Source organism: Antrostomus carolinensis, unplaced genomic scaffold, assembly GCF_000700745.2.
Source record: "Antrostomus carolinensis isolate BGI_N321 unplaced genomic scaffold, ASM70074v2 scaffold6926, whole genome shotgun sequence".
Taxonomy (NCBI): domain Eukaryota; kingdom Metazoa; phylum Chordata; class Aves; order Caprimulgiformes; family Caprimulgidae; genus Antrostomus; species Antrostomus carolinensis.
In genome coordinates, this window is record NW_010322403.1 from 1 (window position 1) to 27473 (window position 27473).

The window sequence follows — 27473 nt, forward strand, 5'->3', positions numbered from 1 at the left end:
CCAACCCAAACCATGCTATCATTCTATGATTTCAATATGCTTGAAATGTCTGGGAAGCAAAGATGAGGCACGGAAACGCAATTTGTCCTCAAGTACTTTCTGGAAGTATCTGAGGTGAAGTTTTCTTGAATAACAGGAGCAGCAACTACGATTTTCTGACAAACTCTAGATCTAGAACTTTCTCATAGAAATGTATTCGGTCTGTATACATGCTCCAGCCACAATGAAAGGCTTTTAGTTAAGTTGGTTAAGCTCTTACAAAATTTCACAAAGCTATGTGGCTATGTGGTTTAGGCACTGTAGCTGAGTTGTAAGGATGATTAGCTGATCTGATTCCATGCTTTTGAAAAGCTTTTTTTTTTTAAAAAAAAAGGAAATCTGTTTTGAGTAAACTGCGTAACCTTGATTTGCTCAGGGACAAGGGTTTGAAAAGTTCTCTGGACTGATTCTAATATCGGGCATTTACTAAGCTTTCTTGAACTAAGTATGAATAGACCTATCATTCCTTTCTTGAAGGGAAGTTTCTGCTACTGAAAGACCTTTTGATAATGGACTGGATTGAACAGGTAATGATCAAACATTGCCACAGGGCAATGAAACTTGTGGTGTGATATGAATCAAGCAGGCATAACCATTAAGACATGAGTTGGCAGGTAAAACTTTTAACTGTGCATGAATCTGTTCAGTTTTTCATGCCTAGTGTCAACTCTCCTTCCTGCTGGAAACAATAAAAATCCCTTCCTCTGAATTCATGGGTACTAAGCTATTGTATCAATCTGGATAAGAAGTTGCTCAATTTTTTTTGACCCCAGGTTGGGGAACAGGATACACCTGCATACAAGTATCTCTTCCTCCCTTTTCTCTCAAGCAGAGAAAGTTTGTATCTAAAATCCGGTTTTGCAAGTGGGGAAACCAATAGGCAGGCAGGGAAATTTGACTGAGAGCCACATGGCAAGCTGGTGCCCAGACAGACACAGAATACAGAAGTTTGAAACTGCGAGTCCAGTGGTATTTACTGCTCATTGTAAATAGGAGGAAATTATAAATAGCATTATAAATAGGAGGAATTTTCTTTACTGCTTTTGTAAAGCATTCCTGTTTTTAATTCCGTGTAATTCACTTAATCCAAATTGTAAGAAATTTGGGGCACCCTTGTTGATTCACTGGGTTCTTCCTTCTCTAGACCCCTGAAACTTTATAAATGAGACATAACTACTCATTTTTCTTATAAGTGTGCTTTACATACAGGTTATCAACACAGAAAAAACAAAATATTAAGTTTCATTAGTGTGCATTTACTAACCATCTTTTTCTGTATTCTTCAGACAGACAACAGTGTCAGGTAAAAGTCCTTTTTCTGATAAAGCTGACCAATGACCTGCTGACAGAGGGTAGTTATCCACTACCCATCCTCCTTTTTCTGGAGCACCAGGAAACCTGTCTTTGTTCGTCTTCAGAAGCTGTTGTAAAATGTCAAGTTCAGTAACATAAAAAGACTAAGATAGTCTGTGAGCTGTTCAAAAAGACTGCACAGTACAAAATGATTTTCTAAATCTTATGATTTTTCCCTATTGTCATTTCAGGTCAATAAAAAGTAAGACATTTATAACTTTTTATGTCTGAGTGAAATAAAAACATTTTAAACTAAAAGAGATTAATACGCCAGCAATTTTTTAAGGTTGCCTATAAAGAATTCAGATTCCAGTTTCAATAGTTACAAACCAGTGAACAAATTTAAAACAATTCAAGATTCTTGGATAAACATTCATATACAATTCCTTTCAAATACCTGTATCTGGTGTTGAGCTCTTTAATAGTGACCAAGAGTAGAAAAATAGGACAACCATACAGTGATACTTTCCTCAGATAATTCTCCCAGTCTTTAATGCCTTTAACAGCCTTTCAGTACCTTTGTAGTCCAGGTACTTTGCAAGACAGAAATAATTTTTATACATATAGTAGTCCTCAATAGATTTGTCTTTCATGATCTTGCTCAGTCTCTCCTCAATCCTATGTAAGCTTTCAGACTGTGTGATATAAACTGATCTTTCAAATGGAAAAATTAAGAACATATATTGATAATGTATAAACTCTTACAGGTTGCTCTTAGAAAACAAGTGCTTTGCTATATAGTACTTGTAGTTTTACCTCTGCAATAGCTCTCTCCAGCACTTCAGCATACATTTCAGGTGACAGTGTAACTTCAGAGACTGATGCACTTTTCATGGCTTCTTCTACCATCGCTTGAACTTCTGGGTGGTCAGCAGTTATCTCTGACATTCCTAACAATATAGAATTTTTTAAAGTGCTTCACAAAATTCTAAAATACTTATTTCCTCTGGTCAAGAATAACTGCTAGGCAATTAAATCCAGCCGCTTCATAATTACAGAGCAGCAGTCATTTGAAGCAATATTAGACAATCAAAGGAAGAAAGAATCAAATACCAGTTCTTCTGAATGCAGTTTTAGAGGGTATCTAATAAAGATAAGTTTTAAGAACTTGGTTTGCTCTCTCATTACAAAAAAACCCCTTTTTAACTTTTTTACTCCTGAATTCAGATCTCTTCACTTTTTTGTTTGTATGTAAATTAACACCTATTCTCCTTATTTATTAAAAAATTCTGAAACAATCTTATGCTATAAAAAGATATGTAAGTGAAAATATCAAACTTTTCATCAAAATACATGCTTAGCTCCTACAAAGGTCAGTGGGAGTTTTTTCCCCTGTACACTAATATGCTATTAATGGGTTAAATTAAAATTAACCATTTCATTTTAAGTTTCTCAAAATGACAGTGTCAGCAACAAGGAAAAATTTAAAATAGTCCTACAAGTGTAAATGCAGAAAAAAATATATTATCTTTCACTTTTTAATTTGCAAGACACATCTAATGCATGGAATGACATGCTTAAAATAGCTAAGATTTACTTTTTACCTTTTTGGATGATGGCAGATTTTATAGTAGTCTCCTCTTCCAAGTTTATTCCCTCTCTTGTTTCAGTGGGATCTTCAGAATCATCTGCTTCTTTGACACTACTATGTTCTTCCAAATCTCCTATAGTTATGAAATGATATTAAATTTACAGAAAACTAGACCAGTAGGAAACAAATACTTCACCACAAAATCCATCTGACTGAACACAGCTACATTCCAACCTTCTCTTCATCTGCAGCTTCCCAATCTGTGGAATCCCCCAACACACCTCCTAGGAATCACAAGCACTTTTCCAGCCCTAGTGAAGGTAAGACTAGTACCCATCAGCCTGTGAGACACAAATAGCTCTCTTCCAGTATCAGGTTTTATATGCCTGTTTCTCACCTTAAAAGAAAAAACATCAGAAATATGACAAAAGCCAGAAAATATTTTAAAAATACGTAAGTCCTGAACACTTCTTCAGTTCAACAAATTTAATACTCTCCCCTATTTTACTCCTAAACAGAACAACATGGTTCTTTTTGAGCTGGACATCATCTGAGCACATTAACAGACTGGGATCCTCTGACTGTGTATATGTTACCTTTTTAGTTTGAATCAGGAGAGTATGTTTTGAGTGAACCTCCTGATCCTTCCCATGCTTTGGTACACTTGGCAAAGCAGTCTTGGAACATGCAAACTAACTGATTCCTTCCAGATGCATATTTACTATGCTGAAATCATTAAGTGCTCAGCCCATGAAATCACAATACCGCTAGTCTGAAAGTCCTCTGTGCATGACACGGATATTATGTCCTTAGCACCAACTGCTTCAATCTCCTGACACTAGACAGAAACTCTGTTGACTTCAGCGGAGTTTCATAGCCTCACTGTCTATCCCTGAAATGGACTAACTGGCATTTAACTAATTAAACTTATATGTGCCTTTTGCATAATTCTAGTGATTCTCTGTAATTCCCTCGAAAGGCAAAATTTACTAGGTAATCAAGTAAATAATTTCCTTAGGAATAGAAAATACTTTCTGGGATAGTTACTTCTAGATGTAGATTCAAGCTTCCAGAAATATTTAATTTCCCCTTCTAAAGCTTTCTTACTTTCTGTGACAATTTACATCCTTCATCTGTTTGTAGTTCTGTTTTGCAATAAAATTGCTCGAGCTCTCCAAGCTTATTATTTAGGATTAAGTTCTCGTTAATGCTAATATGGTTTTACATACCTGTCCTTAAAAGTATTTACATAGCCAGGAATCTGGAACATAACATTGCTTAATGGTTTTAATTTTGGTGTCATAGTTCACAATTATTCTTACTGCAACACCCGTGGTTTTTGTATCCCTGTCAGCTACTGTTTTGCAGCACCAAAGGAATATACAGACTTCTTGTTACCTACTCATGAGTAAGTCAAATACAGTGATTTCTTGTTTATTTGAATGAGGTAAAATGGCCTGATTGTCCATCTGAACCATAACTAGAGCTAACTGGAAAAGGTAATTCCAATTCAATGGAAAATTTTCACTTCAAAAGAAATAATTTTGAAAAAAAACCCACTATGTTTCCTGCAAAAAGAAAATCCAGATTTTGTTTAAAAGATATTGAAAGAATGTGTTATTTTCACCTTTTCAAAATATTTTCTGAACTCAGCAAGCTGCAAAAACCTGGGGAGCTTAAGAAGTCTAAATGTGACCAGAGGTGGAGAGTCTTGTGAATGTGCCATCTGAGACAGCATACTTGGAAGGCTGCTCCAAAGTGGAAAATATGTAGATTGTGGGTTGACATCAGCCTAGCTGACAAGCTGCTTTCTTGAAGAAAATTTTGCAGAGATTTAATTTGTCAGAAAGTCATTCAAATGGAAAGTTTCCAACCAGTATCAGTCAGAACCAATCTCTTCTTTCAAAAAGAGCTCAGAAAACTCTCACGTACTCGTGGCTCTCAACTTCAGAGGATTTATATATAATATAAAAAATACTGAATTCTACTCAGCTATTCCCTTCACTGCATATTCTTTTAGTTCATACTTAATGCACAGCAACTGTAACAACTTCTGTAATATTTTATAAGTCGAAGTGACAGCAATTGCTTCAGCTAAATAACCTAAAGCAAATAAGATGGCTTCAAGGACCACGGAACACCTTACTCACCTGATTCTCTTGACTGATTTTCTAATTTCAGCCTATTTTTCACTGCTTCTATAGCCTTTTCTACTGTATCCCTTCGCACTTGCTCCATGTTTTCTTCTCTTGCTTCTTCCATACGGGGTTGAATGAGTTTGGTGATATCAAGAACCTAGTGAAATGATTTTAAAAAATAAAAATATGACAGAAGAGAACTACAGCATCTGATCCAATTTCTATACAACAAAATGAATTTGGAAAAGTTCTGCAAATTTCAGTAAAAATTACATATAATTCTAGTGCAGGGGTTTTTTTTGTGGAAAAAATAATTTGTAATTTGCATTTATGTTTAATTATCTTAGATACAATAGTTATTCATAATATTCTTACGCTAAGACAAATAACTGACAACTATTTGTCTTATATAGAGGGTAAATAAAAATATTTTTGAAATTCATCTATTTTTATGTAAATGAATTTCAATAGATTACTATGTTTCCTCTGTAATCCATATGTTTGCAAGGTGTATGCTAATAACAGGAATAAGAAAGTGATTAACTGATTCCCAAGCCTCAGCTGATACCCTTGCTACATAAGACATTTATAAACCTACCTTTCCTTTATATTTGTGTGCAATTAGGTTACAAATAGTTGTTCTTCCAGAGAATGGAGGACCAAATACTAGTACTTTACAAGGAGGAAGTGGCATTGGTGGTAACAGGTAAGGCCGTGGATTCAACATAAATGTTTTCAGTGCCTCTGGGGATGACAGTATGTACATTTTACCTAGAAAACTTAAAAAAGAAGAGAAGTTAACAGATACAGACAGTTATCTTATAAAACAGAAATAAAAATAAAAAGTGTCAAAATCTGCTAACCTGACAGCCAAGTCTGGGTTTCCCATTACAATATCACCTTCCTTTAGAGCCACGGGACATGCCTGCCCCCACCTGCTTCTACGCCATCGATATCTGTGTGCTATTAGTTTGTAAGATGACAGAACCCGGAAAAGTTCATCCTGTTTATTAAAACAGCAATAACAGCACATGTAATTTTTGTCTGAAGCTACAAACGCCTTATCCTTTTTTGAAATATTTTGCTGGAAAATAGGCAAACCTAAAAAGAAAAACACATCACACTTTTTAGAATGTCTTTTTAAAATTACTTATTTCAGAATTATAGGACAATTTTAAGGAGAAACTATTTAGTTTTCTAATTTTATTTAATAAAAACAGTACTTAAAATAGTTCCTATAAGCTTCATTTATTATTTACAGAAGTTAAAAATTATAAAGATGCACAAACCAGCCATTCATTGAAGATGACAGAATATGGCCAAGAACTCTTCTAAAGGGGATGGAGAAAGGACCACAGTCTGTGTGGGGGAACAGCAAGGCCAAAATACCCCTTTTAGGCATGTAGAAACGTCATGTGACAGGAGCAAGTTTAACAGACCTTTTACAGAAGGTGAATAGTGTGTGAATCCTAAAGTTTATGGAGACTCTAAATTATTCAGAATAGTACAGACAAGTGCTGGCTGTGAAGAACTGCAGAAGGGGGGGAAAGTGAGAGTGACTGTGTTAGGATGCAAGCCAAAAGAGTGAAATCACCACATACATACTTCTATGAAAACACCTGGTCAATGCCCAAGAGCAGTCAGAAAACCAACCTGAATGTTAGAAATTTTTATCAAAGAGAGAATAGGAGATAAAGGTTTTTTTTTTTATTGTATAAATCCTGCTCTCACCTTTACTGCTATGTGCTCTGCTACACGAATCTCAAAAAGCATGCAGCAGAATTGGAAAAGTTTCAGAAAAAGCTAATATGACTGATCAATCACACAAAAAGATTTTCATGTAAGAAGAAATAAGATCAAGTAGACTGGAACTCTTCAGTCCAGAAACAAGACAGCTATATAAGAACAAGACGTAAGTCTGTAATCGTGAGTTATCAGAGGGCAGATACATAGAATGAAACTATTTACTGAATTTTGCATTTCAACAACTATAGGACACTGAGCTGAAAGGTGGCAGGTTCAACACAAAGGGAAGCAATTCTGTATATAACGTCCAGTTAAGCTGCAGAATTCCTTGCCCCAGATACTGTGGATGCTAAAAACTTATACACAGACTAACACAAACACACTGACTGACTAAACAATAAATACAGATGACCTCTTGTGGTGGTTTCCCCTTTTTGGTTTGCAGCCAAACACAGCCTGCTCTCTCAACTCTCTCCCCCACACCCCCTCCTCCAGGAAGTAGGGGAGATAATTAGAAAGAAGAGGGCAAGGAGACTTACGGGTTGAGATAAAAACTATTTACTAATTAAAATAAAATTATAATGATAACAACAGTAATAATAGAATATATAACTGAGTGATGCACGGTGCAATTGCTCCCCATCCACTGACCGATGCCCAGCCTGTGCCAGCCAGCAACCTCAGAGCCGAGAGAGTCTTGAAACCAAAACCCCGGAAGAGTGAGTCTGAGAGAATCCCCCCACTTTCTGGTCAGCCCTGGTTAATATACTGACATGACATGATATGATATGGAATATCTAATTGGCACATCCAAATGTCAATTTGGAGTTTTGCTATTCACTACACTTCTCCCTCCCAGTCCTAGTGCAGCTGTGAACCAGCCAAACACGATGGCCTTGTGCTCCAGCAGCAACTTATAACACCGGTACTTTATCAACATTCTTATAACAAATCCTACACTGAAACTAAAACTATTCTAACTCCTAAGAAGAAAATTAACTCTATCCTAGCGAAACCAGGACACCTCTGACACAGAAAGTCCTTCACTTGTGGATTTGTCAGGGACAGAGAAAACAGAAAAGTGAAGGGAGGGATGTTTCTCTGAAAATGTATAGCGGGGTCTCCCAGTTACAGTGCCGCTCATGTATTCAAAGTTTTGTTTAAGAAACAGGAAAGATGACTGTGAGTGAATGTACGTGAAGGTATTTACGCAAAGACTTCTGGTTTTCAGTTTTATTTGGAAGGGACACAAATTATAATTGTCATGATTCAGAAAAATTCATCACTAACTTGTCATGTTCTAATTAATGAGAGGAAATATCATGTATGTGATTTCAGTTATGCAGGAGGTTACTAAATTTATATTAGTATGCTGTTTCTCATCCAGGAAAAGAGTAAAGACTGAGCTAAGAGTCAGCTGCTGAGATTGTTATCATTTGACTAAAGTTTCTTTATTTTTTTGGAAGGAATTCTTTCTTCCTCTATTGCCAAAATAAACATTTTGTTCAAAATTTTATTATAATCACCTAGCTTTTTTTTTTTTTAATGACAGACTTTTTTCCTTTCACACTCTTTTAAGTGGATTTCAGTCCCAGAATTATCTTAAATTCAAATTTCTGGAAAATCAAGGCTCAAAAAATGCCCTTATTGCATGCTAAAAGAAACTGGGTTTTGTGAAACAATGATGTTATAAGCTTACAGTAGAAAAAAAAATATATTTTTATAATTATTACAGTCCATCACATTTTAGAAAAACACACTTACATTTTCCAGTCCCTCCAGCATTTCTTCTTGATTTTGAAGTCTAGTTATAGGAGCTCCACTTTGAACACCCAGAGATTGAAGTTGAACTACCACTGACTGAAGAGAAAACGACTCGACTTAGTAGCAATTAAAACTGCTTTGGTGATAAGGACCCCGATAGTATTTTTAAAGTTGTAACATTATTTCTATAATTGCTACATATACACTGAGGACGAATTTCTAGCTTGGAGTCAAGTTAGTTTTTGAGCTGAGTTTTAACAAGCTATTAGGTAGATCCAGGCAGTGCAAAATGCTGAATCACAGCCTTTATATCTGCCCATTATGCTGTGAATCCTAAGCCTTCTAAAGGAATAGGCTCTGAAGGATTATTTCTCACAGAGCAGTGGAAGTATTCAGATGAGCTACAATGTGAAAAGGAGGAAAATCTCTTTAGGAGATCAGCAAGTAATTGCAAGTAATACCCTTTGAGTAATTTATTTTAAAAGATACTTAAACCAGATGTCTGCCAGTGAGAATCAGATTATATTAAATTTAACTGAAGTATCTCCTGAATTCAATCTTTAATCGTTTAAAGTGTTCTTTAAATGAAAAAATAAATTGTCTCATGTTTGGACTAGTTTCATATGAGGTCTTTGCCTTACTTACAGGTAAAATGGTTGGAATCATTATACAACTTAATTACCTTTGTTATAAATCTTATAGAATAATAGAATTGTTTTAGTTGAAAAAGACTTTTAAGATCATCAAGTCCAACCATAAACCTAACACTGCTGAGTCCACCACTAAACCATGTCCCTAATGTTCACAAACAGATCACAACTGAGGAAATTTTATGTTCCAGCTCTGCAAAGTTACTGTTTTTTTCTTTCCCATAGGATTACTCTTGGTAGCAAAGTTAAGCATAAATTGAAGTAATACTTAGAGAATTACAATTTATTCAATTTGTTTCAAAAAACAGCAGGGAAACTGCAGGGGCAGCTCACTTCCTACATTGTCAAAGGCAATCTCTCACTTAATTTCAACCCCATACTTTAGTTCCTGATTTGATGCAACTCTTATTTCTGAGGCAGAGGATAAGATTATTTATCTTAACATTTTATCATTGTAGGTTTTTTTAATAGGGAGAATGAATTGTTATGTTATGAGCTAAAAATCTAGATGGGAAAGAATGAAGTATCTTCTATTACACTATAAAACAATATCAAAGTCCATAAAAATTCTGTCATTATTTTAGACACCAGCACAAAATAAGCCTAATCTGTAAATATGTCATACTGAAAGTGTTTTAATTTTTCATGTTAATAATGATATTTTATATAAATACACAAAAGAAGTGCTAAAAAGAGATGGATACAATACAAAAGAGTTTGTAGCCTGCCTGAAAACATTCTCATGTAACATATATAAGGCCCAAGGGCAGTGCAGCAAATCTTATAATTGTTTTAATAGAGCAACAAAAGCAAGCATTTCAAAGGTCATGTTTTCTAAAAGTAATTAAATGAGTTTTATGCGCAACTTAAATTTTTTCCAACACCTTAATAAATAAAACAATACAGAATTGATAAATTATTTTCTAGTGGAGGTTAACTGAGTTGGTGTCTAGCTTACTTACTACAAAGAGATCATCTGGTTGCTGATTTCCATCTAGTTCAATACGATATTGACAATCCTGTTCAGCCAGCAAGTCCTATTTAAGAGCAAAGACATACACATCAACTGAGTGTAGTTAACCAGATAATGACATTGGAGCTCATTCTGTTCCTATATGTATCAAAGGCTGGACTCCCATGGACTTCAGCAAAACCAAGATTCATTGTACTGATGACTTATTAAATCTTCTAGAGAGAAACTTTTATTTGGTGATGGATAAGTACAGACAGAATTCCAAAACTGGAGTTACAATGGGTTCAGAAACCAAATTAGATATCCTAGCTTAAATGCAAAGAGAGCTACAAAGAATCAAGATACAGTAATGTTTTGTGTATTAATTCAACTTCTAATTGTCTAACTACCTTAATTCTCTGCTGGAAGATGGTGCCAATTAACAGATATCTTGGAAACACCAGCCATGAGACTAACACTTTCATTTTGGTCCCCACTCTCAACTTCTGTAAAATTTGAACAATATATTTTATTTATCTTATTTTCAATTTTCCCATTAGTAAATAAGATACTAGACTAAAACAGACAACCCACGTCTGTTAATGTCTCTGCCTGAGGACTGAGAACACTCACTCAGTTTCTGACAGATGTTGGTCTAACCCCAGCCTAGGGAAAAAGCCTAGTGAAGGGGACTTTACAGCTTTCTAGGTAATCTATTCTAGTTCTTCACTACACTTACGGTCAGAGTTCATTTCCTTGCATCTAGTCTAAGTCTTCTATACTATAAATATTCCTTCTTTCTAATACTCTTCCACAGAGAAGACAACAGTTTGTGTTTCTCATATAAAATGATCTTATTAGTAAATCCATAATATTTGCTTTTGTACAATAGCATCACATTTATTGACTCAGCTTATGACTAACTAAAACCCCATAGACTGCAGATTGCCTGCAGTACTGAGGTCTAGCCAATTATTTCACGTTGTAGTTGTTCATTAGGTTTCCCTCCCTAACTGTAGTATTTCACACTAATTTAATCCCAGCAATTTGTCAATAAGTCTGTTCTCCAAAATACTTTCTACTTATCCCAGTTCAGTGCAAACTGCACATCTTACAAGCTTTTTTTTTTTCAGTTTCAGCATCTCAACCTCTACCTGGGCCACTGATAAACCCCTATGTTCTTTTAACGTATTGGTGGACCACTAAATATGTTCACTAATATGTTCATCATGAGTGAAGCCTAAGTAAGACCTACCAACTAGTGGAACATGTTGAAGTTTGGTGTACATCCAAAAGTAACTTTCCATTAGTTTACTTACAAGAAATCCATGTGAGATTGTATAATGATTAAACATACAATGTTTTTTGCTTTCCCCTTTAGTAACAAGTTTGTTATTCTATCAATGAGCATGATACAGGATTACACAATTTTATCTATAGGCTTATCTAATCCATAGGGAAATTGCATCGGACCCGTTCTGGTTTTTTTGGGGAAAAAAGAAGATACATAGTAAATACAAATTTCCTGAACACAACAAGAAAAGAAAAAAACCCAACAATGTCACAGCTGCAGAAATGAAACGGGTGATAAAGCAAACTGATGGACTAATATTGGGTATACAAATCTGCAGGAAGTAAAGCAGGTGAGGAAGGGGATGTATTGGAGTGGAAGGCACTGGATGCAAAGAGCAGATTTCTTATGGGTTTGCCTGCTAGAATGGACTCTGGTAATGGTGATGATACACTGGCTTATTCAAATACTTCACTTCCTAGATTAATAAAGCATCTGTGGTGGCAGGTATAGTTTCACTTTTAAAACTCCAAGAGGATTACATTATCTTGACTCCAGAGCAGAAACAACACCTACAGATGACAACTTTCTATCATTGTTTTCAGAATGAATTTCAGAATCTGGAGACATGTTGTAGCATGCCTTGTGACCACCTCTGTACAATAAATCGCAAACTTAAAAAAAAAAACCAAAATAATGCAAGATATTTTAAAAAGTCTTTTGCTATCCACAATCATAGTATTTTGCTTTTTCTTACTTCTAAAGGATGAAGCATTATATCCTTATATGTTTTAAGTCTTTCCTCTGCATTTTCAAGAATATCTTCAGGCCTCTGCACTAACTGATGCAAAAATTCTGACATCATAGGTGGATCTTTTGCAGTCTGTAGAAGGAAAAGTTAAATACTTTAAAATATAGAATTAAAACAATGTATTAAACTAGTTTTTGTCTTTACTCAAAGGTAAATAAAGTAACTTTCCAGAGTATTGCAATGAGTATTAGCCCAGTGATTGCTGACCATTATCCTATCCTGTTTAAGTGTAGTTTCTGCAAATTGAGAAGAATGTGCCTAGAATTTGCATTGATAAGTCTCTGGCCAGCAGTATAAACTAGAACAATTAAACCTGAATTAAAAATTAATACCTTCAAGAAAAAAAACCAATCCATTTGCAGTAGTCTAACACCAAAACCAGAAAGCAAGCTGGTATCTTGCAAATGCTAGTAAAACTTGCCACAATACACAAAAATTAAGACTTTCTTATTTGCTTACACCAAGAAACAGACAGTACAGAGTCACCATTCTCCTGATAAACCCCTTTAACTTACAGCAAGAAACAGTTCAGTGACTTCTGAGTTAGAAACTGAATCCAGGTTAAGCTATACAATAACTGTTGTTTGCCGCCATTTAAACCTACCATTCAAGTACTATCCCACCTACCTTAAAGCAGAACAGAAACTGAATTAAGATTAGAGTTCAGCAAAATTAATTTGCAATGTAATATGGTGATATTATAGAATATTGGAATCTGTTCTGCTTTGTCTAGAGTACATTATAATACTTTTCACTTCAGAAATTAGCAATATTTACCTCTTCTTCTTCTTCTTCTTCTTCTTCTTCCTGCTCTTCATCTTCTTCTTCATTCTCTTCCTCATGCTGATCTTTCTCTTTCTTATGCTTTTCAATAACATCAGGATCCCACTGGTTCCTCTGATATACCTGCCCTGAATCAGGGTGCTGCCTTTGTCCTGATATTCTTTGGCATAAGTCATAGTCTGAACACTACCAAGGAACAATTAAAAGGAAAAAAAAATGGTTTATTGTACTGCTATAAAAAGATTTTTCCTGAAACTGCAGAATTGGGGCTAGGAGTCTGTTTGGTAAATATGTGAATTCATAAACACCTTCTCCAATAACATTCCGAGTAAACACAAAATTTTCAAAAGCAGCAAATATTAAAGAAAGACTTAAATGCCTGTATGGCTTTTCCCCATCAGCATTTTACATTCTGAATCAGAAGCACAGCCACTACTTGAGCACATTTTACCATGCAAGTTATACCTTGTACTATAACAAGAGTAGGTGTCGTTTATGAATACAAGTATTTTGCAGACAAGCTTCTGATTGCTCTTGGAATTAATGCCAAGAGCCCATCTACAAGAAGGGCCAGAAGGAGGACCTGGGGAACTAAAGGCCTATCAGTCTGACCTCACTGCTGAGCAATGTTATGGAGCAGATCATCTTGAGTGCCATCATGTCACACATACAGGACAACCAGGTGATCAGGTCCAGTCAGCATGGGTTTAAAGAAAGGCAGGTCCTGCTTGACTAACCTGATCTCCTTCTATGACAAGGTGACCTGCTTAATGGACAAGGCAAAGGCTGTGGATCTTGTTTACCTGGACTTTAGAAAAGCCTTTGACACCATTTCCCAGAGCATTCTCCTGGAGAAACTAGCTGCTCATGGCTTGGATGGGTGTACTCTTCACTGGGTTAAAAACTGGCTGGAGGCTGAGCCTTAAGATTTGTGGTGAATGGAGTTAAATTCAGTTGGTGGATGGTGTTTCCCAGGGCTCAGGATTGGGGCCAGTTTAATATCTTTATCAATGATCTGGATGACAAGATCAAGTGTACCCTCAATAAGTTTGCAGAAGACACCAAGACGGGCGGAAGTGTTGATCTGCTTGAGGATAGGGAGGCTCTACAGAGGGATCTAGACAGGATGGTTCAATGGGCTGACACCAATCATATGAGATTCATCAAAGCCAAGTGCCAGGTCCTGCACTTGAGTCACAACAACCCCATGCAACGCTACAGGATTGGGGAGGAGTGGCTGGAAAGCTGCCCAGTGGAGAAGGACCTGGGGGAGTTAGTCAACAGCTGGCTGAATATGAGCCAGCAGTGAGCCCAGGTAGCCAAGAAGGCCAATAGCATCCTGGCTTGTATTAGAAATAGTGTGGCCAGCAGGAGTGGGCAAGTGATTGTCTCCCTGTACTGGGCACTGGTGAAGCTGTACCTTGAATACTGTGTTCAGTTTTGGGCCCCTCACTACAAGAAGGACATTGAGGTGCCGGCGCGTGTCCAGAGAAGGGCAACAAAGCTGGTGAAGGGGCTAGAGCACAAGTCACCATCCCTGGAGGTATTTAAAAGATGTGGTAATGTCGTACTTAGGGATGTGGTTTAGTGGAGGACTTGGCAGTGCTAGGTTTACATCTGGACTCAATGATCTTAAAGGTATTTTCCAATCTAAACGATTCTATGATTCTAACATTAAGCCAATTTTACTAGGTGACTCTGAACTCTTAGAACTTTACTTTTACCCAAAAGCATAGTGTCATTGTCTCAGATGCTAAAGGAGATCAGCAGTTTGGAGCTCTGGAAGAGTAAGCAATGGTCTTTCCATAAAAAGCCCTGCAGACACAAATTTAGTTTAACATTAAACACAAATAAATCTGGATGTGGTCTGTGGCGGTAAAATAATTAATATTTAAGATTTGAGAAGTCTAGCTAAGAAGTTTTTCCTAAATACAAGAACAGTCCTTTCAAATAAAAGCTAACATGACTTGATGATCTTAAAGGTCTTTTCTACTTAAATGATTCTATGATTCTAACCTCCCCACTTCTGAGCTAAGACAATACTGGGTGTGCCACTCCTATAGGCTCCACTGACTGCCTTCTTTCTACATGGTCACATTATATACTGTTTGATTCCTTCTTAGAATTGTGGCTGTTAGCAAGCAACATAAGGAGTCCATTCATTCCAGGACACCTGACTTTGTTAACGTTGAAAGGATTGGTTTGACTCACCTCTTTCTTTTTTTTTTTTTTTCCTGAAACAAAAAGCTGGCTGGGTCTCTGCAATCATTTAGCAGAGAACAGGGGAGCAGAGAGGGAGATGCTGTCTGAAAGTTTGGTCACTATGATCATAGTTAATAAAACTTCTATCTGACCTGTCCTAAATTGTACTTGCATTAATACACACTTTGAGTCCCCAGATCCCCAACAGGCCTGAAGATGAGTATCTTAAAATTTTACTGTGGAATTGGGAGTGGAACAAAACAAACAATAAATAATAATTCTTCCTTTCTAAATCATTAACACCTACCCTTCAAATACATATGAAAAACCTGAGATAACAAGAAAATATTGTAGTTGCTAACATCAAATTGTTACAGAAACAGAGAATTGATTTCTACAGAAAATATAGAGCTTTTGAGATAGCATTGCTAGCAACAGGCACACTACACTTATTTTGAGATCACATTACTATCAATAGGCACACTAATTTCCTGAGGTATCCCTTGAAGTATTACAATACTTCAGGATATGTCTGTATTTCTATGGTGAGTCATACAGCTGACATGGCTGCTATATAACAGCACATTTGGAAATAGGGAAGGAGAAATTTGATCAGATGGTTCTTTTTTCAAAGGTACATCTTCTCTCCTTTTTCTTGGAGAGACTAGATTTCTCTAAATTGTTCTGCTAATAACAGTATTTAATTATTCCCAGAGTTATCTAGAATCTACCTTCTTCCTTTCCCTTGATATAATGAAAATGGTTACAATTCTGATGTACCTGTGAAAATAGCTTGAACCCACTGAAATCAAAGGCAAAATTATTAATCTGACTTTGGGGCAAGGATTTTTAATGAGCATTCAGTCTCAGTCTTCTTCCCAGAGGAGAAGATAATGTAACTACATAAGTCAATAATTCTGGTTTATTTCTACTGTAGTTACTATCACTCTTTTATTTGTACTGTTGCACATTAAACCATACAACATACATTCTCAAGAACTGGGATTTCTCATTATCTGGTATTAAAACAAAGACTGACTTTCTATAGTTGAAAAAATCAAAACTACCTGAAAAACAGCACAAAAATATGTAATTAGTAAAATTATTAGCAAGTTACTGAAGATGACATTACCTTAATGTTAATCAGGAAATCCGGTTTTAATTTTAGATTTTTTATTTTCTCTATTTGCTGTGAAACAGTCATGTATTCTTCTGAGAGAGATGGAAATCCACTGAGAATATAACCTGCAAAATACATTTTATTAAATATATATGTTATGTTAAATGTAGGACTAGTTACACTCACCTCCTTTAAACAATACACCTATTTAGTGGCACAATTTTAAAACATGTCATAACACTACTAAAAAAAATTGTGTACCTATGTCTACTTCAGATAAAATACAGACAAAAAAGTGTATTTTCAACTTAATATAGGACTCTCAAAGTTTGTTAACTCATTTAGGAAATGTAAGAAATAAGTAGACATCAAAGACCATACTCAAGACCACCTGTTTCACGTGCCTAGCACAGACTTCATAGTGCCTAAAAAATAACATGCTTTTAGTGGCCATTTTTGCTATTAAAATATTTTGTAAAAGGCATTGCAAAAAGTAGCCACTCTGTGATACAAAGCATTTAAACTACCAGTCTAGGCTTTCAAATTCCTCTCTGGGATACACAGTGCTCCTGGATGTTAAATCTTTTCAAAAGGAGGCACTGTGCACACAGTAGACATACTGAGGCACCTAACTTGGCAAACATCCTGTCACTCAGGACTCACAATGCTGAGTCCTCTCTGTCAAACAGACGCCGACTACGTATGACAAGCATGGTGGTAATAAAGCCCTTTCCCCATTATTAGAATGCTTAGCCCCACAGATGAACTCATGGGTTCAAGTTCCTAGGAGAGTAGTGTCACTACTAATGGCTGCATGCAGTGCAGTAAGAATTACTGTATAGCAAGGAACTCAATATTCATGAGGCCAGAATGAGAGAATAAACAAGAATCAGGTGGATTTTTTTAGCCCAATAATGAGAATATTCCCTTAGAGAAATGGTGCATGCTCAAAATGCTTAGAATTTTACGTGATACCATTTAAATGCAAGCCTATGCACCACAAAACAGCTGTAGTCTTTGCAAGTGGTATTAGGACTGAAGACGAATCCCTCTTCAGGGAGCTACTATCCACAGATGTAAAATTTATAAAAGAGGATAAGCAAGAGAGAGCATAATATATAGTCATTTCTCTAGGAAATTAAAATCCTGGATTCTAAGTAGTGGATACCTTCAGAGAATTCTAACTGGTAGTGACACGTGGGGAGACTGCACAGCCTCTGCTTATCAACACAACCCGGACAACAACAGCTGATGTGAGAGGAATGGGAGTGCAACATGGGAAATGATTATCCCAAACTCTTTGTTCTCTGAGAGGATGTTTGCCCACAAACTGATAATGTTGTGGGGAGACTAACAATGATGAAGTTTACCTAAGACAACCATGGACCAAATCAAACAGTAACCAAGGGATTACCAAGAACTTTTGAGGAGAGAAGGAGCCATCTTTAAAAGAAGCATTAAAATTTGTGACTGGGGGAAGAGACCTTTAAGTCAGAACAAGGTAAAAGAACAGCAGCCTAACCAGGTTTGAGATGCCAGCACTACAACCTTCTGTCTCGCTGATGGATGCTGCGAGTAACCTGCATTCCAGCTACTGGACTGACAGAACGGGGTTAAACACACAGTGACCCACACCTGGAGTGTGTGTACGTGAGCTCAGCGGGAGTTTTCTCACTGGAGTGTGCATTAGTAGACCGCAGGAAATGGCACACAGAGACAAATCGAGAGCACCCACATTTCCAACAGCAAGTGTGCTTAAATATGTGAACATGCATTCTCAGGAAACAGAATGTGTGCTTCTAACTTCCACCCATCTTTTGAGAGAGGGTCTGCATGGATAACCATGCAAGTTTGAGTATATTCTTTGGAATTAGTTTTAGGAGGGTGTTTAGAAATGTGCAGGCGTTTATTAATATTTGGCAATAATTATCTGTTGTGTGGCTTATCTGTTGTGTGGCTGATACTAAACCTCTTCACTGACCACCAGTTCACTGATTGCCAGTTAATTACTTGCCATTAATGGATCAATAAACAACTTTGGTCCTGATTCGATTTACATCATGCTAATTGAGCAGCTTTCCCCTGTGATAATGACATAAATTTTTCCTTTGCAAATATTATTTAGGATAACATGATATGAACTTATGGTTGTTTTCTTGTTCTATAAAAAAAAAAAGCAAGCATATCAGCTACATAGAAGTTATAATTCTGTATTTTCTTACCTACAATACCCTAAAACACAGATATGCTTGTTATTTTCCAGTCCTTCAGTGTCTATGTTATTTTAAAAAGAGAGACTGCTTATTTCAAGACACAGCTTAGAAGCTTAAAATCTGACCTCCTTCAGAAGTTAAAATATGTTTTTAGTGACTTACAATTTTTAAATATTATTATTTGTTTTAGCACTTCTGAATACCTCTGACAGTTTATTATTTAAGCTAGAATAGAATTTAAAAGAATCCCTTACTGTGAGTACTGTTTCGAAACTTGTACCTTACAGCATTAAAAACAAAATTTTCTCAAATCTTTAATGAATCATTAATAGCCAATAGACTCAGTAGTTCCTACTGAAAGCCTACTAAAGCTTTCCAAGGATTATATTAAGATAGTTGTTAAACAAAAAGTGATTTGAACTAGAAAATACTTAACAAAAATTGGTTTTGGAGATGAGTTCTAGCTGGTAGGAAAAATAGTGAGGATGTAGGTTATTTTATTTCTCGCTACTTTGGGCATCTGTAATACAGAAAATGGCTTGGCTACAAGAACCAAACCTTTATAGTCATGTTTACAGTCTCTAGGATTTCTGTGGTCCTCTGTGACACACACATCTTCAGCATTCACCATCAGACTGACTCAAAGAGGGGAACTCATAACACAGGCATCTCTTCAGGCTTTTATTGAAGTTCTGACATATGGATTAAGAGACTGGCATTTCTGCTGCTATTTCTTCCTTCAAATTTTTGTTTCCTCATCATCTTATTTTTTTTTATTTCTTCCATGTTTCTCTGTCTTTTGCCTACTGTTTTAAAAGCCTGGTTTCACCAGGTAAGGCTGCATTTTTGCAAATCTGTTGAGTCTTGGACTAGAGAAGGAACAAAACCCACTGCAACTGAAAGCTTATAGAAGCATACTAGTTTTCAGAGCAACAGCAACTTAACATTTTCTTGGCATGATACCTGTCATACCCGTCTCTAATGGAAATTTCAAATAAAATTCAGCACCAGAAAAATAAACTACATTTTCTTTTACTTTCTTTCCACTTAGCAGTATGTTTGTTTTCTTTTCAGGAAAGCCAGCTGACTTTAGCAAGATCTGCAGCACTAGTCTTAATAGCCCCAATTAACATAATCTTTCCTCAAAAAGAATTATTACCACTACCAATTCTCTTCTCATCTAACTTACTCTCAGTGAAAAAATGAAAAGGGAATAAACAATGTTGTAAGAAAAAATAAAAGACCACAATACTTTGCATTTTAAGTAATTTTTTTTCCTGCTTTTTCATTATTTTAAAATATTTTTGCTGGTGGGGTTTTATTGTTGTTGTTATGGAAGTATTCAAGAAAAAAAAAATCTGTATTTTAAATCCTTAAACTTTTCTAACCAGATGGTATTGTCAAATGAGAGTCACAGCAGCACTTAAAATTTGGGCCAGATTAATCTTCTCAAAATTAATGCAACATAGGATTGGTTTGACACCTTCTGATCTCCCATATTGGTAAATTAATCCCTAAATACACTCTCAGTTCACGGATATTCCACAGCCTGATGAGCACAAGAAAAGATGCTACCTCCCAATATGAAATAAATTATATTTGAGCAGTAATGGATACAAAGTGTGTTAAAATTATAGCTAGCTCATTCAAAGTAGTTTAGGCTATAAATATACTTACCAAAATGAGCAACTTCTGGTGACTCAATCTTTTTCAGAATCATTTCTGTAACCAGTTCTTCAGAAATATTTTGACCTTTAAAAAGCAATTCTTGACACTAAAGTAAAATGCAAAACATAGTCTCATATAATATGTATTTGTCAAGAATGTGACAAAACTTACTAGAAGATTAGACCTTTACCTTAAGCCCATATTCTGTTTCTTCTTTAATATTTGTTTGAATTACTTCCAAAGCTGAGAAAGCACAACAGACAGAATAAAATTAAAATAATTAATTAAAAAAAATTTATTTTTTACTGTACATGCAGAGATACACACATTCACACACACACACGAGAGTATGTATGTGTGCTCCAAGCAAACAGACTATTTTGGTATGAACAGCCATTAAATTTAGGGCCTCTATTATATTTTGTCCACCCATAACTTGGATGTGCCTTCTGGCAATGTCTGAGTAGACCTTTTTCCCTAAAACCTACAATTTAGTCCCATATATACTCCAGGCAAATACACAGCAGAAGCCTTGCAGGATTATTTTAACTACTGATTTATATCAAATTAGCATTACTGCTGTGTAATCCAGACATGAGTATTGGAGCTCAAATACTTCCCAAATTTTAAAAGCAAGTTTTAGAAAAAGAACTGTTTAGACACACAAAAATAGTTGTGTGTCTAAATGGCTTTTTAAAAAAACCCTTAAAAACCTACTCCTTATATAGTCTAATTATCTACAATTAAATAAATACTAAATTTGACACCCACCAAATTCAAAGGCCTACCCTCTGTCTCTGTGGAAAGCGAAATCATAGCAGAATGATAATGGAAGTCTTTCACACTTTTATACCATTGAAATAAGCAGACACTCATAGAAGTTTTTAAGAATGACCCTTAAGGCCACATCAATATTATTAATAAACCAGGCCAGGGAAAGGTCCTGAAGCCAGGTGGCTCATGCCTATACAGCTAAAATCTTCCCAGAACACAGTGGCTGTTTTCAAACTGCTCCTACTAGTAATGATGACTGTCACACATACTGTCTTTCATACTATGAATGGGTGTGTTCAGGAGAGCATTATTTGCCATGGGCCCAAACTGAGACAGGGAATGTATCAACAAACACAGACAAATGAAAATCAGGACTGTACATGTACCCCAGATGTTTTATTCAATAATTCTCTAACTTTGATTATTTTATCAATATGTGTGCAGGACAGATATTGACACACTGGAGCAAGTCCAGTGGAGGGCAACAAGATGATTAAAAGTGTTGAATATACCAGGAGAAGCCGAAAGAACTCTCCTCGTTCAGCCTGGAGAAAACAAGACAGCTCTTATTGCTGTCTAAAATTCTTAATGGGGAGGCACAAAGACAGAACCACTGTCTTTACAGAAGTGCAGGTAGGACAGGAAGCAAAAGACACAAGTAGGAACATGAGAAATTCCAGTGGTGTAATTAGAAAGCAAATTTTCATCATGAAGGTGGTCAAACACTGGAAAGTGTAGCCTAGGGAGATGGTGGAGTCTCCATCCTTGGAGATATTCTAGACTCAATTGGACACAGCCCTGAGCAACCCTCTCTAGTTGACCCTGCTTTGAGTGGAAGGTCGGACTCAATGACTTCTGGAGGTCCTTTCTAAAATAAATTATTCATGTTTCTCTATGTTGAATTTCTTTGTTTCTCTTGGTTTTTTTTGATGTGGAAATGAAAAAAACCTATTAGCAAAAGTTGAAGGAATGCATGTGTACACATGTGTGGGTACACTAGACAAAAGAAGATCAAAAGACATATCATGAGCAAAAGAAGAAAAGAGTAATTCTCTGAATCTACCAGAAATAAAAATGCAGTGAGATTTACATCAGTCATTAAGGAAAACTTTCTAATGGTAAAGACTGTGTTACAGAGATAGACTGCCAAGAGATTTTTAAAAACAAATCTGATAGATATTTGACAGTAATGGTTTAAATACATTCAAACAGTGTGAATTGGCTTAAATACATTCCTAAGGTCCCTTCCAATTTTGGTCTGACCTATGTTTAGGACCGTGTATTAATTTTTTGTTAGACAATCCTATAAATTAAAAATTCTATATTTGTGTAAGTGAAAAAAGCACTTTATTAAAGCTGAATTTTACCATACTGTAAATCCAAATCTTCAAAATAAGATAAAGACACATTTGATAAACAAGCCCGGGTATTCACAGGAGTATGAAGTGCTGCACCATCCACTAGAAGGCTTTTATTAGAACCACAAAAAATACTAAGGGGCAAATTCAAAAGAAAAAATGTAATGAAAATCCATATATAAAGACTTAGTTCACAATCAGAACTCTACACTTATATACCATAAAATCAGATTTATAATTTGATGTCCCCAAAGAGTCACTCAAGAAATTGCTTCATAGTTAAAGTTATGATGTACTTTCTTCTACTTAAAAATATTATATTAGCCTTCAAACTGGTAGGACAAATCTGGTGGAAAAGTTTTCTTTTTTCATAAAACCTAAGTGCATGAATCAAGATTTGCGAATTATAATGTCACAGATACAAAAATATTACCAGGGCTTTAAAAAAATTACAGCTTTTTAATTTTTTTTAGTTACTTCTGAAAAATTTAGTACAAAAGAAAACTGCCAGAGGCTTAACTATTTTTCATAGGAACCTACTTTCTTGCTAAGATGCCTCAAAATGAAAAAAAAAAAAAAATCTCTAGCCATGTGTTGATAGGGAATAAGATAATGTTGTAAGCAACAGGGTTTACTCTACAGATCTTCAAAAATCTTTGATGAGAGGGACTGTCAGAAACAGAGATGGATAGCTTAGAAAATGAAATGATATCTTGTATTCTGGTAAATACATGGTGGCAGAAATTAACTGCATCTTCTGAAATAAGCCATCAAATATTTCTGTTTCAGCAATCTGAAAGTGCCAGCTCCCATTCATTTCGTTATTACTCAGCCTGTTAAAAAAGCTACGTTTCTGTTTCTTGGACTACATCCCCCTTGTATCAGGCACTGCACAAACAGAAAGGAAAGTTCCTCCTATTTTTTCATGCTCTGTATTGGAAAATCTCTGTATTCTCTAGAGTTGAATGAGTTGCCTCCATGTGAAGAAGGGTCACATGAACCACCTTACAAGACCGGGACTAAAACTTGATTATTATGTGTGACGTATACCCCCTTTTGGGGGGGGAAAAAAGAAGAAGTTATTTTCTAAGCCTCTCTATAACTAAAAGGCCATTTTTCAGCAATTACATTTCTGGCAAAACGGTTACTTGATCCTTATCAGTAATCTTCACTGCAATTGGAAACAGGTAATGTTGAATTACAGGGAACAGCGAGGATATTTGAAACCAAGAGATAGCACGAAGCCAAAGCAATGTTCCAAATACAGTGTATGTTTACCTTCTATGAAAATGCATTTCCATATTTGTGCTAGTTTTCTAGCTAGCGTTTTCTTTCCAGAACCCTTAAAATGAAAAATATATATTTAAAATAAAAACAGACAGAAGGAAAAAAATTTCCAAACATATTACACAATAAACAATATATTTTCATATGATAAAAACAATTAAAAGCTACCATCAGGGTTGAGGCCTCTGACTTATGCACTGGGCAAACACAAACACTCTTTTTAATCCCATCCTCTATTTTATACTGTGTAGCATTGCCAAGGTACTGTTACTGTCCTTTGCAGTTAATTATTTTCAAAGTAATTATACTGACTTTATTTCTGAGTAACTCTATCCAATAAACTCAGCTATGATTTGCCCACAAATTCCTATGAGAAACTCTTTAGGACTGAAATTTATTATATTCAGTCTCAAAGCAAGTTATGATGCAAACCCGTTCAGCGTTTCCGAGTAAGATACACAGGGACAGTATTCTTTGACTGAAACAATGAATATGTAAAAAATTCCACTTGTTAGTCCACAAATCTGGTTTAGATACTGCCAAATTTCATCACTTACATGAATCCTGAGGAACCCACATAACCAAGAGTAACAAGGCCTCCAAGAGTACAGCTACCTGAAGGGCATTTTGCAAAACTCCACCCTTAGGACTATGCCCTTCTTTCAAGCACACACAAGACCTTTTTTGACAGAGTGGTTGCCCTAGATAAATTTTGTGATTAAAAAATAGTAAAAAAAACACAAATAAATTACACTCCCAGTTAACAGTGTATCAGCAAACACTCCAGCCATGTCATACCTTACATCTTACAGGTGTGATGAGAATATATGTATTTGGTTTTGCTTTAATGGCAGTATGCTTTTAGCTTAAAATAAGTATCTTAGTAAGAAGGATGCTCTACACATCAGCCATACAAAAAAGAAAAATTATAATAAAAATAGAATATTTAATTCCCTGTCCTCTTGGCCAGGCCTGGGCAATTTCAGTCCTTTGTTAAAACTGGTATTACTATCAAGCACCTACTGAGGGCAATGGCTTCAGAAAAGAACATAAATCTCTTGTTTGCTTTTGTATTGTCTTTCAATTAGTATTTTATGCTGGTTTGGTCTATAAAAATGTCAAGTTACCTTCTTCATGCACAGTTAGAAATCTGATGGTTTTTAAAACGAGGCGAGCCAGTCAACTGTCATTTTCTACTGAGCTGAATGCACTCTTTCAAGTCTCATGCTGACCATAAGGCACACTGGTTGGCTATCACCTTATACAGTCCCACTGTGATGTTTGCATCTCATCCATTTGCAGAACATCACACTGCCTTCTTCCTCAGTTTGGCCAGATGTAAAGATCTGCAGCCAAGCACTACCCAGCAACTGGAGCCAAGGAGTAAGGAAGGATGAAGATCTCTGCAAACACGAGGGACCAGGAGCCTTCCAGCCTTCTGAAGGTCTTTGAGGAAAGGAAATGTAGCCACATCTTAGCACTACGGCCATTTCCCATGATACAATCTGCCACTGTCACGTGACTATGTGCTGGCATACTGCACCACATAGGATGGCTCTACACTAGCACGTGGTGGGGTGCGGAGAGGGGCTGGGGCTTGATTTGGTGGGGCAGATGAAGTTTGTGTTGATTGCCAGTTCTAGGTACACACCATCTATCTCTCTACCTGTGAGTCAGCACAAAGCAGATTTCCGTAGTGCCATTTCAGGCTCTGTTGTGGTGCCTAAAAGAATCACACAGAAATGCAGAGGGCAAGCTGCTTGAGGACCTTGTGTTCACACTGGAAGTGGGGTGCTCTGAAGGCACATTTCATGGGCAAGTGAAATGTTCAAGAGGAAAGGAGCTTTCAGGGCACCGGTGGTGTGTTTTAAGTGCGTATCAGATTCATTATAGACATAAGGCAAACTTGCACTAAAAAAGAACCCCCTTCAGCAAACCAAGACACTAATGTAAAACCCCCCATAGAGTTTCCTACATTTAGGAAAAAGAAATCTGAGAAGTCTAGGATTACAAAACATCAAATTTTCCCAAGTAAAGGAGGCCACAGGTTATTTAAGAAAAAGAGAGACTTTGAATTCTAGTTAAAATATAATGCAAATCTCTTTATCAGGACACCACGATGGATTTCAGTTATACCCAAATATATGACATATAATTACGTCAAATTTTTCATATTAAAGTTAAAATGTTTAATATCTCATTGCATGTCTGTAAGTACATTAACCTGAGGCTTCTTTTATGCCTATTTGTCTTTAATCTGTCAAGTTTTTTAAAAGCTAGAATACTGGAATAACATAAAACCAATCCAATTGCCAATGTGAAAGGAAAAGAAACTTTTTGAGCAATATGTGACTGTTAAGTACAGTAATAACACTTCTAATTGTAATTGAGTAGTCAGGCCAAAAATTGGCCTCATTAAATGAGATCAGAATCTTTACCACACTGCAGGATTTGTAAAGTGGAAAAGATAAAAATGTGGGTCTTTGATCCTTTTGGCAGTGTCACTAAACCAATGTTTTGAAAGGAAAAGTAAAATTGTTAGCAGAATATCTGAAGAAAAAACTTCTATCAGACATCTTACTGGCTTTCCAAGGATAATTAAGCAAGTGGGCTTGGACAACAGAAAGGATTTTTCAGCTTCATCTTCATCAAAGATATCTGCAAAGGGCTGAGTTTGTTTTTCCTCTTGTGAAGCCATGTATTATCTAAGACTGAGAGAAAAAAAAAAAAAAGCTGCTTGTAAAATACAGCAGCTTACATACGTGTAAAATTATACTTACTTAAAACTGGAACTGCATGTGATATAAGGTGAATTGCTTTGTAACAAAAGCTGCTATAAGGAGAAAAAGCATTTAGAGAATATACACAAGGCATCCATTACTAAGAGAAGAGTTGCTTCCAAAAAATAAAGGATTGTTGTAACCACTCCCAATCCACAGCTGCAACTATATGGTTGTTAATAATGACTTCTTCCTGACTCTCAAACTGCCTGTGCTCTTTTTTAAACAGCATGTAGCTGTTCCATTGCCTTTTCCTTCCTATTCCAGTTACCACACAGTTTTAACTTATCTCTGGTCCCTGAAATGGGCCACGACCCTGACAGGACTTTCGCATGGGATCTTCAGACACAGAAGAGCCCCACTGTGGTCAATGGAACTATTGGCAGTGTCCACAGCTAGGTACACAAATAAGGCTTTGCAGAATTAAATCATGGTTCATGGTCTGTTCTGTAATCCTTTCATAAATCCCAGCTTTTCCAGGACTGCAGGAGCTCGCACAGCCAGCGCTATGCAACAAAGTGAAACGGAAGCAAATGTCTAATTAAGGAAAGCTGGAGCAAAATCTGGGTGTGCCTTTCAAACCAACGGAGTCCAAAAACGTGAGGAGCTGGATGAAGCACGTTTGAAGAAGGCAAAACGAAACCTTGCTTTCTTTAGAGGGCTCCCTAAGTCTCACCCCCTCCGGTCATTTTTAGATTAAAAATTTCTACTTCAGGATGAAAATCTGAAAAAGTTTGTTTCGAAACGTCAATCTGAAACGTTCTGACACTTTCAGAGTACGAGCTTCTGAACGACAGGGACAGTATTTAGTATTAAGAACAAGCACCCCACGCAAACCAACCCTCCATTTCCCTCACCGAAACGCACCGGCTGAACTTCACCGGGCGCTTCCCGCAGTTTCACTCCCCCCCAAACCTTTACAATTAAGGGGCAATTTCCGAATGACAGTAACCACCCCACCCAAACCAAAGAAACAAACCATACCCCCGCACCCCGACTTAAGAGACCTGGCC

At 36.3% G+C, this 27473-nt stretch overlaps 1 protein-coding gene across 1 annotated transcript; it reads right to left on the reverse strand.

Annotated features, from left to right (window-relative positions):
• Positions 1-1303: 1303 nt before the first annotated feature.
• Positions 1304-26378, reverse strand: LOC104519501 (adenylate kinase 9; the record flags this gene model as incomplete). Its single annotated transcript, XM_010170220.1, has 15 exons — positions 26262-26378; positions 23672-23735; positions 20452-20504; positions 20271-20367; positions 16393-16505; positions 13053-13244; positions 12222-12347; positions 10180-10258; positions 8572-8663; positions 5925-6064; positions 5660-5840; positions 5074-5218; positions 2937-3056; positions 2149-2282; positions 1304-1460 (listed from the first exon to the last, which is right to left on the reverse strand). Coding segments are annotated over exons 1-15 (1810 nt in total), but the record flags the coding sequence as incomplete, so codon positions are not given.
• Positions 26379-27473: the final 1095 nt, after the last annotated feature.